We start from the raw sequence: 15,209 nt of genomic DNA, 5'->3' as shown, positions 1-15,209 counted from the left end.
TCAGCTTTTCTTGGCCTGCGTCAGCTCGAGGAGGCCCTGCGTTAGCTCTGGGAACCTCTGCATCAGCTACGCTGGCCCCTCTGGTGCTCTGTGCAACACTTGGCTGCTCCTGCGTGACCTTGCGTGAGCCCTTGCTGGCTCTGTGTCACTCACCTTCGCTGTTGCGCTGCTCTCCCGGCACACTCTCTGCCTTCTTTGTTTCTCTGTATTCAATGCCCCTCAGCTGCTCTCCCAATCACTGATTCTATCTCTCTTAGCAAACCCCGCTCTAGAGAATAGAATGACTGATCACTCTGGTGTGTTCTCCAAGTGACCCTCAAGCCTCTTCTTATACTTTTCCCATTGACATCTCAACAACCGAGATTAAGTCCCTAATCAATGACTAAGATTAGCTTTGGCTTGATCCATGTCTTTTGGACCATTCTAACACAGATTCATATTAATACACATTAATATTTTATTTTCCCTAAGTTTCGACTTAGGGACTCCATTAAAAATATTAATTATTTTAATATCTCCTAATCTGTTTAGAATCTGCTAAACCCTTTCTGGGTGTTGGAGATCTCATGTGCCCCAACCTCTCCACCAAATTTCGTGGTTAGAGCACATCCAATGCTACCCCAAATCAACACCCCCTCTTCGCGAGGATTGTGCTCTAGCAATACTCCTCACTAAGTATTACTGTAATCATCTGGCATCGGTACTTGTGTTGATGCGAGGCCTTCCTGCTCAACATCCTCTGCACTGCTGCCTCCTGTACTGCTGCCCATGGTTGTGCCACTGCCATTGCTGCATCTGTACGACAACTCCCTTTGCATCCGTGCTGCTACTGGTCCTTTCTTGTAGCACTGCATCCGCACTGCACCTCCTCTCATCATGTTGCATCGTGTTGTCCACTGCTGCACTACAACTTAGTTACTGAGAAGTAAGTAACTGATCTCCCAACTGACCTCCCTGTTGGGCTAGAAACACCCACTGATGCTGAAGCTCCCTCTGTCGCTAACAAGTGCTCCCTCTCTGACCTCTGTGCTGCTGCAACAACTCTCTACATCTCGCACCATTGCACACCTCTCTGTGCCTTCTTGCACCGGTGCAACATTCCTGTGCCTCTCGCACTGCTGCAACCTGCTAGCTCTACACTGTCTTGGGACTCCTGCACTGTCGCTGTCTCTGCCGCTCCATTCGCATCTGTCTCTACCCACCCAACCAGTCCTGCTACTCCTTGTCGGGGCTCCAATAGCAAGGTCTAATCCAAGAAGCTGGGTAGCTCAAGGATCTTGCCCCTCATCGCCTGTAGTCCACTTGACTACAGCTTGATGTTTCTCCACTTCCGCTCAAGTGGTGTGTGTGCACTCATGGCACAGTCATCGCCTGTCAAAACTTCCTTCTCTGCTTGTGCTGGCGCCGCCTTAGTCTCGGAAGACTCTCCCTTACTCTCTTCCTTGGGCACTGGGTTGCATAATGACGCATCTCCGCACAGTGGAAGCACTTGATCTTGGAGAGGTCTTTCTTCTTCCTCTTCTCCTGCTTTCCCTCAGATGCTAGGGCCACATCCTCCTCCTCCTGCTTGACTTTGATCCCCTTGCTGCTGCTACCTGTCTTTAACTGCCGTTTGATCTCTTCCAGGGGAAGAGCTGCCCACATCTCATCCCAAGGTGGGAGTGTCCCTCTGCCCAGTATACTGTGGACAAATACTTCCCATTCTTCTCAGACAACATCGGGGCTGTCCTCATCATCAACTCCTGATCCGGTGTCGCTTCTAAAGCAGTCAACCGATCTCAGATGTCATTCAGTCCTCCGAGGAAGATGTCAATCGATTCTCCCTTCTTCATCTGATATGACCTCAATTGATTCTTAAGTAGCATTCTTCTCTGCACAGAAGTATGCTGGTACAATTTCTTGAGGGCCTCCCACATCTCATATGCTGTTTCCTTCTCGACAATGTGTGGAACTAAATGGTCATTGGCATTGTCAAGGATGATGCTCTTGGCCTTCGCCATTGCCTCCTTGCACTTGTCGTTATCTTTGGGGTCGACTGGGATAGCTATAACCTTCAAGGCAAGTTTTTGACACGATTCCTGTCAAGCACTGATAAGACTCTGGCCTTCCAGACTGCGAAGTTCGATGCTCTGTCCAGTCTATCCTTGTCTCTTACCCCGTGTAGTGCCATGATGCTCCTCTACTTCCCTTCTGGAAGTTGTCTGTTCAACTCTTCTGAGTTTCTACTTTTTGTCTGGAAGTTCTCTTCTGGACTCCCTCTGAGTCCTAATTTCCCTCCTGGAAATCCTTCTGTTGCTTGTCGAGATGCCCCCTACTTTGATCGACTTACGCAGGTGCACTTTTGATCTGGGTTCCTCTGCTAGAAACCCTCGGCAACAACTCCTCTGGCCCTGCTCTGTCAAGTACTGTTCTGACTACAATACCTCACCAGCTCCACTCTGCAATATTCCTATGGCCTTCTAGACCCCAGCAATTGCCTCTTTGTGAACTGCGTCAGCCCCTCTCTGCCTCACACTGGCTCTGCGTCACCCCGGATGGGTCTGCATCAGCCCTAGGATGCCCTTCGTCAGCCTTTTGGCCCTCTGTGTCAGCAACGCTGGCCTCTCTGGGAATCTGCGCAGTTCCCGGCTTCTTCTGCATGGCTCTGTGTCACACTTCCTTGGCTTCTATACTGCTAGAAACAACTTCTGTCACCTCGGGACAACTGTTTTCTGCTGCTATTACTCCGCTCGATTGATGTCTTTTAGTCCTCCTGTGATCTGCAATCACGCTCTGATACCATGTTGAAGTTTCTAAATTTACTTAGTTTAGAAACCCTTCATGCACTTTTTTTGATTTATTCCTACGTACTTGTTATTTTTCTTTAACAAGTTATTCACAAAGTAAATACTGAAAATAAACACCAGTGCATGTTCAACATATTACAGATCAACAACCAAAAGAAACAAGAACAAACACACCACATGACACCATTATTCTTGGACCAATGTCCCCGGAAAAACCCAATGTGGGAAAACCGTTGCAACTATCTGAGGGTTTTCTTATTAAGCAATATCAAAGTACAATCTGGGTGCCGAAACTGGCCTACCCAACAGAGAATTTTCTTAGCAGCTATACCGCACAGTTTGAGAGAAATCTCTTGGTTGAAACCCCGGAAAATCCTTCCGACGGCTCTTTAGCACAAAACTGCTCTGCAACCCCAGCGTCTGCCCAATCTGGACTGCGTTAGCCCCTCTTTGTCTCACGCTAGCCCTGCGTCAGCCCCAGGAGGCCCTGAGTCAGCCCCAGGAGCCTCTGCGTCAGCTACGCTTGCCCCTCTGGTGCTCTGTGCAGAACTTGGCTGCCCCTGCGTGGCTCTGTGTGAGCCCTTGCTGGCTCTGCGTCACTCTCCTTGGCTATTGCGCTGCTCTCCCGGCACACTCTCTGCCTTCTCTGTTTTTCTGTACTCAGTGCCCCTCAGCTGCTCTCTCGATCACTGATTCTATCTCTCTTAGCAAACCCCGCTCTAGAGAATAGAATGACTAATCACTCTGGTGTGTTCTCCAAGTGACCCTCACAGCCGAGATTAAGTCCCTAATCGAAGGCTAAGATTAGATCTGGCTTGATCCATGTCTTTTGGACCATTTTAACACAGATTCATGTTAATACACATTAATATTTTATTTTCCCTAAGTTTAGACTTAGGGACTCCATTAAAAATATTAATTATTTTAATATCTCCTGATTTGTTTAGAATCTGCCCAAACCCTTTCTGGGTATTGGAGATCTCATGTGCCCCAACCTCTCCACCAAATTTCATGGCTAGAGCACATCCGATGCTACCCAAAATCAACAGGGTCATCCTCCACACCAGCAGATGTAGAGATGACTTTGGATCTAGGGGAGGAGGATGCAACAAAGGAGAGCAGTGGTGACCATGATGATGAGGACAATGATGCTGATTTTGATGATGACTATGAGGATTGATGAATCATGAGTCATGAGCTACCTACTGCCTTGAGGCTTGTATACTTGTAGTTATTTTGTAATTGCTATTTCTATTTGCCATTGGCATTGCACTACCTATGTAACACATTTTGATTTTGATGACTTAATGAGAAAACTACAATATCTTTATCTTACTATCTTGTCTTTCTCCTATTGGATCATTGATGAATTGAATGTGTATTATGATTTATCATTTATGTCACAATTGTATTTGTTTGCATAATGTTACTTTGTAAAACATACATCTAGATGAAAATCTATGTTTGAAATATATATATAATTTAATAAAATAATATATAACGTATCTAAACGTGCCCTGTTCCAAGGGGTCAACGTGTCCATATATGACACTCGAATCCCCTGGAAGTGGTACGAGCTTGATTTGAGGTAGAATGAAGTTTCCCTAAGGAAGACTGAAATTCTCTGAGGAAAGTGCAGGAGGCCGAAATTTCAGGAGGTTGAATTTATCACAGTTTGACCAGGTTTGACCTGATTTTGGCTACTTGTCAGTTTGACTTTATGTGACTGGAAATTCCAGATTGTATCTCTTGTTGAATTGAACTATTTCTCTAAGAAAAGGTTGTTGGGTTTTTTCCCTGGTTAGGGTTTTCCCGGGGTAAATTTTGTGTCTCGTGTGTTTGGATGTCTCTTCATGATTCTACAGTCATTATTGTCTTTATTGTTGAAGATTTTCTATGTATAATTGCTTAATGATGAAGTGACACAAGATAAATAATGAAGAAATCATTAGAAGGAATTATCAGTCTAAGAAATCATGGAAAATCAACATTTCTCAACAAAAAGAAAAAAGAGAATCAAGAGCTTTTAACACTTCTTTTGCATGTGGTTTATTTTGTTACAGCTTATGGAGGGGAGTTCTTTGATATCTTTTCTAAGTAGAAGCACTTATATATTTTTGTTTGGTTTGTAGGAACATCAGCAGGAGTAGGTTTCGCTATTCCAAGTGACACAGTCCTCAAGATCGTGCCTCAGTTGATACAATCTGGGAAGGTAAGCTTTTATACTTATCCGGCATGGTTATATAGGTTTTACTGTTATTTGAAAGAAATTAATGTGGAAGATCTTTTATTTATTTTAAAGAGCATTACAAATAATTGAAATTTTCAGATACATATATTTCCGTGTTTCAGGAGTGATTTCTTTATTGAAATGCATTTTCTAGATTGCAATGCCCTTCACCTGTATGACTTCTTTAGTCATATAAAAGGAAGCATAAACCATAGATGCATTTATGCTAGTATTCTATATGTAATTTCTGCATAGATTACTCTATATATTATGTAAAATGCTGGATATACATTATGATTCATGATGTACAAGATTTGTATATCCGGCAATCAAAGAGTGGTTAAAGTTCAAACAAGAGCCACTATCGTCGTAAGCAAGGAGGGCTAGCATATTAAATTTGGCCATCCAGTTTATAAATAAATATATGTTTGGGGTAAATTATAAGATTTTTTTTTTTTTTTTTTTTTTTTTTTTTTTTTTTTTTTTTTTGATTTCAGTACCTCAAGTCAGTCATGCTCATCATGTGTACACTACTATTATATTACATGAATATTGTATTTATTGTTATTAATACATTTCGTAGTAGCACTTGGTTCTAATGCCTGTTATGTAGTGCTAAAGTTGTTCATATAATTGGCTTATCGGTCTTTATCTTGTGAATCATCACAAGGTTTCTTTCTAGTTTCATAAGGTAGCACTTAGTCAGGGCAGGTCCTAACTCTGTGGACACTCTTCTTCATGCTCATAAAACTTCATTCTTATGAATTTATGCAGCTTGTTCCCTTTCCTGTGCAAGTTACTAGTGTCTTACTTCTATTTCTTGTGGATTCACATTTAGAATCCACCATGCTCCAAGTGATGTATTAGTTGGTATTAGAGATTTGTTGCATTGTAACATACGGAGTCTCCACAAGGCTTGGTCACACTTCCACAAACTGACTCTGGAGTCTGAACACCTTGATTTCACATTTCTTCTTACACCTGGCTCTGGCTCTTATTTCCTTATTTAAACAACAAATCAGACCTTTTTATTAAATTATGCCCTGCACATGAATAACACGCAGGCCTAACAATTTACAAATTCATGCATAACTAGTGCACAACAATTAATAACGTGGATAACCATATTTGCACATCATAGCAGAATTAAACACACAAATTACACATATTAGATAACAGCATAGAACACATAATCATAAAACATTTATCTTTAATGAATTCCACGAATTGGCTGCTGAATAAGGTTGTTCCTCCCCTCCTTAGCCATTTCTGTTCTAGGTATTTCAACAGCGGGCTCAGCCCTAAGCTAACAATTCAACTCTGTCACTCAGCCCAATACCGTCTGGTACTCAGTCTGCTCACCTGGTCGGCTATCGCAAATCATGAGCTCTCTTTTTCCTCTCAGTCCACACAAACCTAGAGGGGATGTCCCTTCTCTGCAACTACAGTCCCTCAGGTTAACTCCCTCTTCCATGGCTTTCATGCAGATTGGCCAGGAAAATCTTTATGCTGGGATACCAGGGATGCTTCTATGGCAGTTATACTTCAGTTTTCCCTATAAATTACCTCTCTATAAGTCCCCCCTTACTAAGCTTGGACAGCCATACCAAATTGGTAAGAAGGAATATGCAAGAATGACCTTCAACTCACAAAGACAAAGGTTAAGTATGCATATTTCCATCTTAACACTTGGGATAAAGAGAAGTCTTTATCCATCCCCTTTTACACAAATCCCAAGGATGATCCTCTTATGGTTGAGGTACTTTAGATAAGACTAAAAAATTATTAATTATGGCTTTGGCACTGTTATTCATCAGTCGTTTGAACATTTTGGGCATCCTGATAGGAACTCTTTGGGATCAAGAATGCCAGATGTATACTTGATTGCAGCTGCATTTGATGGGAAACAAACAATCAGTGTTCATGAGGACAAGGTCATTGTTTGAGTACCAAGGTCACAGTTGGATCTGCAATCTGTGGAGATGCTTGCCATTCAAAGCTTTAAGATGCTGTGTAGCTCGCCACATTATAGATTGAATTTTAGATCTTGAGCGTGCAATTCCATGTGCAAGGAACATTTGGCACCATGGATTATTGAATCTACAAGCTAAAATTATCTGCTCTTAAGGACCACCTGTCACATGAGAGTTTACGAAAATTTGGTTCGAGATTTGCCTCTCTCAAAACGTCAATATTCTGCAGTGGAAGTACCACATAGATATGGAACACCTGTTACAAGGAACTCAAGAGCTTACTCGGAATATGGTGTTGGTGCTAGTGCATCAGAGTTGGAGGGAAGAAGCTTCCCATATAGGCTATGGTGGCACTGTTGGATAGGACTTGTATGGCTTATGTGATAGACACTAGTCTAGTGTGAGCTATGAAGAAAGTCTTACGTGCATTTCTCCTTGGGGCAGTAAAGCTGGTGGAACATATTCCAGCAGTGACAATGATCATTTGTCAAGTGGGATGTGACGTGCCTTCTAATAGATGAAGGGATTTCCAATTTTTTACTTTTTCAGCCCATGTGCTGCTGTAGCATCCACAGGTGGAGTTATATTAACATTATGTTATGAGAGGATGATGATAAGGTGAAGGTGAAGGCACCTTCTCATAACTCCTAGCAGCATTATCACCATCAACCAAAGCATCATAATCATAAACTTCTTAACCTCCAAGCTCCATCAATCAAGATATTGCTCCATGAAGAACTGAGCCATGAAAATCCCACCACATAAGCAACTTCTTATCCCATGCCACAAAACCTATGTTCCACCATGACTTTAGGATGGGAGGACATAGGTGTGGGGAGACGCATAGGGGGGCCACGTGGGAGTACCTTCAAATTTTAGGGAAATTTAGGGGGAATGGGGGGACGTCTGGGTGTATAATTTTTTTTTTCATATATATATATATACACATAAATTCAAATCCATATTCAATAGTGAAATTATAAATACATTGATCCATACATAATTGAATTAAATAATGAAATACATTGTTCCATACCATCATTCATACTAATACATACATCATTCATTCATACACCACAAGATTCAATAATGAAATGAATTGATCCACATTCATCATTCATCATTCTGGAATCTTCATTGATTTAAAATTTAAATTCATCATTCATCATTCTAGATTCTAAATTTATTTAAAATTTAAATTCATCATACATCATTCTAGAATCTAATTAGTAGTAAGCAAAATAGACTATAGTAGATATTGAAGTCTGAAGGTTAAAATTGTAAATTTACATAACTCAAACTCAAAAATAGTAAAGAGTGACGAGTCAAAGGATCAGTCTGAGGTCATGGATATCTAGAGTCAAGACTCAAAAGTTGGAATTGAAAATAAAAAATGGTCAATGAGCATTGAAGGAGCACCATGGGGGAGGAGAGGCAACAATTAATTGGTAAGTCAAATAGCGCCACAAGGTAAGCTGAGCAAAGGTAAGCTTGATAAGTTGAATGAGTGAGTTAGGGATTACAAATTTGTTTAGGTTTTGATATTTGTTATGTATTTTTCTTTCTAGCTTTAATTTTCTTTTCTTCTTATGATTTTTTTAATACATATACACACACACACACACACACATATATATATATATATATATATATATATATATATATATTTAATTGTGTTAAATTTTAAGGGTTATTAGATGAAATTGAGTGGGACGCGTCCCCCCTCAAAAGGGGTGCTTCTGGGCATCCCCCTTTTGAGGGGGGATGACTTGTAGCACCTCTTTCGGGGAAATGCGTCCCACACACTGGGGAAATGTTCCCCCCTATCTCTTCCCATGCCTCCCCAAAATGGGGACGTGGGAAAATGTTTCTCCGGGTGTCTTGCCAACCTAGGTGCATGGGAAGCTTGAGGTGTGTGCACCCCACCCTAGGGGATGCGTCGCTGTGGAACATTGCAAAAGTCCAATTGTTTCCATCAAACATCCCAACCTTTCAAAGGCTAGGATCAAAATGTCAACCTGCAAAACTTTGACTTCAGAATCGGTTTTTGAACCAAGCCACCTAGCAAACCGAGATTCGAGCAGGAACTAGATCAAATCGGATTGCGCTAAGTTCAATGAACCAAAATTGAAAAAAATACGTAAAAATTAACTTTCAATGAAAAAATTATTTTTAGGATTTGAAACCATTAGAGACAAAATATGCAAAGTTTTTTCATCTATATACCATGTAAGGGTGCATACATCAAAATGGCACTAGATGCAATGCATGCCATCAACAAAATACATAACCAATGAAGCTTTAAATGGCCTCTAGAATTCAAAACCAATGCCACAATCTACGGGGCCACTAGCCTACTACAAATCATTGATCAACATGATCACTCAACAAACTGATCACCATTACTAGACATGGGATCATCACTAAGAGCTACATAAACATCATTTGGCTTAGAGTTTGAGGACTTCTCAGACTCCTCTGTAACCTTAGTAGTAGTAGTAGCAACACTAGGCCTAGCAGAACTAGAAGCACAAGTTGGCCAAGTTGCACGACTAGTGCTTCCATCACCATGCTAGTTTGACTACCGGATTTGTATTGGGATCAATTTCCCCCAACTCCATGGCACCAATATCAAAATCAGGATGAAACTTAGTTGGTTGAGTCTCCTCTCCCATTCTAAAGTTTTATCAATATCATCCAGCACAATGGGATTTGTATTAGATCTTTTGCGCCTTAGTCGAAGTTTGTACTACACAAAGACAAGATCATTTAACCATTTTTGTTCCAAATGGTTCCTCTTCTTCGTGTGAATCCACTCAAAAATAGACCGATTGCACTCACAACTAGAGGCACTACAAGTGTGGCTGAGAATTCTATGTACAAACTTTTGCAATTGAGGACATTGGTTGTTGAATGATTCCAACCAATGTGCTGCAAAGACAAAGACTAAAGTTAGTTCATTGTTCAACAATTTAGATTGTAAATTTCTCTAAAAATGAAAGTATTTATTGTTTAAATTTTGAACAATTGAACTTAAAAAAAATTGGAATTCCTTACCTAGTTGATCCACATCTCTTGCAATATTTTCTAGGTTTTTTCCAAAGGTACTTGTGGCCCTAGTGAAAGCACCGATCTGTCTATTTCTTTCCAACTGCTCAGACTCATTTGGCATCGTGTGCTCCAAGCACTTATACAACCCGTCTGTGACCTCTCTAGTCTGATCTTCTCCCAACCAAGCTATGTAATGATCCCTTGGGTTCAGGACATACTCGGTTGCGTGTATAGGACAATGAAGTCAATTGTTCCCTTTGTTATCAATGATCTCCCAAATAGGCCCATATTTACCTAGTCTGCCTTTGTTGGTTGACCATATCTGCTCCTTTTCTTGATTCATAGCCTCATAGATGTAGCTCATGCCCATTTTTTCCCCATCCGCCAACCGCAACACCATAACAACGGGCTCGCCAATTTTCACTAGTTCTTTTGTTTTTTTCCAAAAAGTGTTGCCAAAAGCTTTCTTTTTAGTGTCTTTCCCATCTTGTTTGTGAGCTCACAAAGATGAATTCCAATCATCAATGGAAAACATTTTCTGCAAGTTTTGTTTTGGAAAGTGAGATATTGCAACGCTAGGAAGTGAGTTGCAAATCTTGTGATGGTAAGCATAACACTAATTGCAAATCTTGTGATGGTAAATGACAATCCCATTGGTGAATCTTTCAATTAGCTCTCCCAATTGACTTTTGTCCCTCACAAAGTAATAGCTAGGTGTGAAAATCCCTTGATTGCAATTATTGGAAATTTATCTCCTGACTGTTCTGTAGTTTATTTGTTATTATAGCGAATATTGATAAACTCACACTTGCAATCTTCACCAAAAATACATTGTGGAAAATAAATTGGACGTTGAGAAAATAATGCACACACACAATAAAATAGACACCAATATTTTTGGACTAATAGTCCCTGGAAAAACCCCGAAGGGAAAGCCGGTGCAACAAATGAGGGTTTATTTTATTATTATGCAACAATAAAAATCTGAGTACAATAATCTAGATGCCCAACTAGCAATCCTCTGGAGTTAATTTGGCAAAAGTAATATGGAGAAAAATTCTCCCTCTACAGAAAAAATTGGCCTCCCTTTGGCCTGCTTGTTCTCTCTCCTCGGCAACGCAACCTGCCTAGAACTTGCATTACTGGCCTGCGAAAATTTTACTGCCTGCAATTCGACTCCAACTAAGCCATCCAACCTCCCTCTACCTTTGGAAATGGCTGGTCTTCCTTCCGTGTGATCTCCAACCACCAACAACTGAAACAAATCCTTTTCCGGCACTTGCATTGGGATTTCTAGCTGCTCGCACTAGCTGCTTTGCCTCTCTGCAAAATAATTTTGGCCTCCCTCTTCCTGCCTCTTTGGCACTGGAAAATTGATGGGAAACTCCTCCATAATTCTCTCTTTTGCTCCCTCAATCGTTGATGCTCTCCTTCTCTGGCTCGAGCTTACTTCCTTGCTGAATTTTTGCAACTGGATAGCTCGACCTGCCAAGGAACTCACTAAAAAATCGGATACTTGATTCCTATTGCAACAAACTGATTATATTTCACCTACTTGTTAAATTAATTGAACAAGTTACTTGCAGTTTTCTACGACAATTACTGAAATGCATACACTGTAGCCTACACCAAATAAAACTGCGGAAACTAAATACAATACAAGAGAGAAATAAACATCACACACATCTACACAATTATTTTTGGACAAATGTCCCTGAAAAAACCCAATGCAGGAAAACTGGTGCAACAACTGAGGGTTTTATTATTATGCAGTAGTTTTTCTGAATACAATCTTTGGATGCCTTGCTGGCTATCCAGTATAGAGAATATTACTGACAGAGAGATGAGTGAGATTACCTCACACTATCATTGGAGACCCTGGCTAATCCAACCACTGAATGGCCAGCCCCTGGCTGCCTCTGCGCAATCTCTACGCAATCACTGCGTAGGCCCTGTGTCATAGCTACTGGGGTCTGCATCACTCCTCCCGGTTGATCGATTTGCTTCTGAGACTTCGACTTTTGCCCTCCCGGTCTCACACCTCGACTTCTGGCTCTAAAAATTGATTCTCCGGCAAATTTACGAATTCCTTCTTGGCTTCTGTGCTGCCTCTGCATAGCCTTGCGTCAGCCTCTCTGGCTCTGCGCTGCCTCTCCTAGATATCTCTCTACTTTCTCTGTTGAGTATTCCCAGATCAGGAAAAATCTCCAACCGGAACTATCCCTGCCCCTCATTGCAAAAGATCACTTCGAATTCTCTTCCCGACAACTGCTTTGCTTCAGAAATTCGATCTTCTGATCTCCACTCGATGTGTCTTCCAAATGCCCATCAAGCCTCCTCTTATAATCCTTTTGTTGAGAACCAACGGCCCATATTAGATCCTAATCAATGGCTCGGATCATTTTGGCTTGATCCTCGTCTTCTTCTAGAAGTTTCACCCACAGTTAGATTAATACCCTTTAATTATTTTAATTCCCTAAGTTTAGACTTAGGCCTCCATTAAAAATAGTTAATTATTTTAATAAAACTGATTCCGGGTGGAATTTCCCAAAACAATGTTTGGGTATTGTGGAATACATGTGTCCAAGCCTCCCTGCAAATTTTGAGGCTTATAACACATCTGATGCTACTAGAAATCAACACTCCCTCTTAGCAACGAGGAATGTGCTCTAGTAATGCAACATGCTGAAGCATCACCCTTTTCTGTAACATCTCCCTTTGCGCTGCTTATGTCTGACATCGTTGCCCACCAACTACTACTCAAATGTTGCATCTATACTGCTGCCACTGCCATCACTACATCTGTACTGCAACGCCCTCTCAAATTTTGCATCCGTGTTGTTGCTAGCCCCGCCACTGCCAACATTGCATCTGCTACTGCATCAACAATGGAAAAGCATCCAAAATTACTGAATTGGTGTTCAGCATGATGCATCTCGTTGCTGGAGTTCTGACTGCTGCTAGTCTCTACGCTGACCCTCTGAAGTGCTGTTGACCTCTTATCTGTGCCAACTGCACTGCTGCCAACTCTAGCTCTGCGTTGCTCAGTCTTTGGCACTCCTACCTATTGCAACTGTCACCTCGACACACCTCTGCATCAACTGGTCGGTCCATCCTGCTACTACTGATTTGGGCTCTCGTAGCAAGGCATTAATCCGAGAGGTGGACTCCTCAAGGATCCTGCCCATCTGTAGTTCTTTCGAACTACAATTCTATATCACCCCACCTCTGGGCGATCATGGCAAACTCCTCCTCCTTGATCTGTGCGGATGCAACCTTCGAATCATGCTTCTCGTCCTTGACCTTCTTCCTGAGGGAACACTGTGGAGCGTAATGACCAAGTTCGCCACATTGGAAGCAATTGATCTTCGAAATATCTTTCGTCTTCTTCCGTTGCTCCTGCTGCCCCTTAGATGTGAGGGTTGCATTCTCATCCTCCTCCTTGGGCTTCGACCCACTTCTGCTGCTGCTACTGTTAAGCTTGCACTTGACTAAGTCTCTCCTGATCTCTTCCTACTGAAGAGCGGCTCACATTCCTTCCCAATCCAACAATCTCTCCCTACCCAGGATGCTCTGGACAAATACTTGCCACTCTTCTGAGACTGCATTTAGGGCCAACCTCACCATCTCGGTAGGCTAAGGTGTTGACCCCACAATTGCCAACTTGTCACGGGTCTCCTGAAGCTTTGCAAGGAACAGATCAATGCGTTCTCCCTTTTGCATCTGCGTGGATCCCATCTTCTGCTCCAAGTACATCTTATGCTGGTCGAAAGATCATTGATAAGCGTGGAAAAGGCATCCCACATCTCCTTGGTTGCCCCTTTGCTTGAGATGTGACAAACTACATGATCCTTCACTCCATCAAGGATCATCCGCTTGGCGTTTTCCATCTCTCCCTTGTACTTCTTGAGCGGATTTGGATTCACGGGCTCAACTATGACACTGTTGACGTAGGTCTTAAGAAAATGTTCATTCCGAAGGCATGATATCCTCGCCTTCTAGATCACATAGTTGGACGCACCATGCAACCGATCCTGATCTCTCAACTTACTGGCTGCCATCTCTGCCAATCGTAAAAGTCGAATGACCTCCTCTCTCCTCTGTGCTGCTGCTGGGCTAGCCTACGCACTCCTTGTTGGAGTCAGTAGATCTGCTGCCCCTTGCTGTTGCTCAACAAATGAGAATTCGAATTCCCTAGCTAGGAATACTTTGAGGAAGAAATTCCCTCAAATGTCTCTCTCTCTCCCACTGACGCTATTTTTCCAACAACTGTTGCAAATTATCTGCGTCCCAATTGAAGATCTGCTCTGCAAGGAAAATTATGCTGCTTCCTTTTGCCTCTGGAAGGCTTTGATTTGGAGATCGAATTTCTTTGTCGACTCACTTAGAGAAATTGATTTCTCCTCAAAACTTCATCCTCCTTGGCCTTCGAATTGCGTTGCCTCTGGGGTTACGAATTGCTACCTCTGTAGTAATTTCAAGATCCTCTTCCTCTTTGCTTCTGAGGTTTGATGCCATGTGAAAAATCAGATACCCGATTGCTATTGCAGCAAACTGATTATATTTCACCTACTTGTTAAATTAATTGAACAAGTTACTTGCAGTTTTCTACGACAAACACTGAAATACATACACTACAACCTACACCAAATAAAACTGTGGAAACTAAATACAACACAGGAGAGATATAAACATCACACACATTTACACTGTTATTTTGGGACAAATATCCCTGGAAAAACCCAATGCGAGGAAACCGGTGCAGCAGCTGAGGCTTTTATTATTATGCAGTAGTTTTTCTGAATACAATCTTTGGATGCCCTGTTGGCTATCCAGTATAGAGAATATTACTGACAATGAGATGAGTGAGATTACCTCACACTATAAATGGAGACCCTGGCTGATCCAAGCACTGAATGGCCAGCCCTTGGCTGCCTCTGCGTAGTCTCTACACAATCACTACATAGGCCCTGTGTCATAGCCACTGGGGTCTGTGTCACTCCTCTCGGTTGATCGATTTGCTTCTGAGACTTCGACTTCTGCCCTCCCGGTCTCACATGCCGACTTCTAGCTCTAAAGATCGATTCTCCAACAAATTTACGGATTCCTTCTAGGCTTCTGCACTACCTCTGTGTGGCCTTGTGTCAGCCTCTCTGGCTCTGCGCTGCC

The 15,209-nt window shown here is 42.0% G+C and overlaps 1 protein-coding gene across 5 annotated transcripts in view; it reads left to right on the top strand.

The window, feature by feature from the left end:
- DEG8 (Trypsin family protein with PDZ domain-containing protein) overlaps positions 1–15,209 on the top strand; it is a 399,215-nt gene that overhangs the window by 281,366 nt on the left and 102,640 nt on the right. For all 5 annotated transcript variants that reach the window (XM_089432509.1, XM_089432508.1, XM_089432510.1 and 2 more), the window contains one exon: positions 4,919–4,998. In XM_089432509.1, coding sequence (XP_089288635.1) covers positions 4,919–4,998 — 80 coding nt within the window. The remainder of the gene's footprint in view (positions 1–4,918; positions 4,999–15,209) is intronic.

The sequence above is a fragment of the Pinus tabuliformis genome, chromosome 5_1 (assembly GCF_031772625.1).
Source record: "Pinus tabuliformis cultivar Carrire ecotype Pingquan chromosome 5_1, CPIR1, whole genome shotgun sequence".
NCBI lineage: Eukaryota > Viridiplantae > Streptophyta > Pinopsida > Pinales > Pinaceae > Pinus > Pinus tabuliformis.
This window is presented reverse-complemented; position numbering and strand designations above follow the sequence as displayed.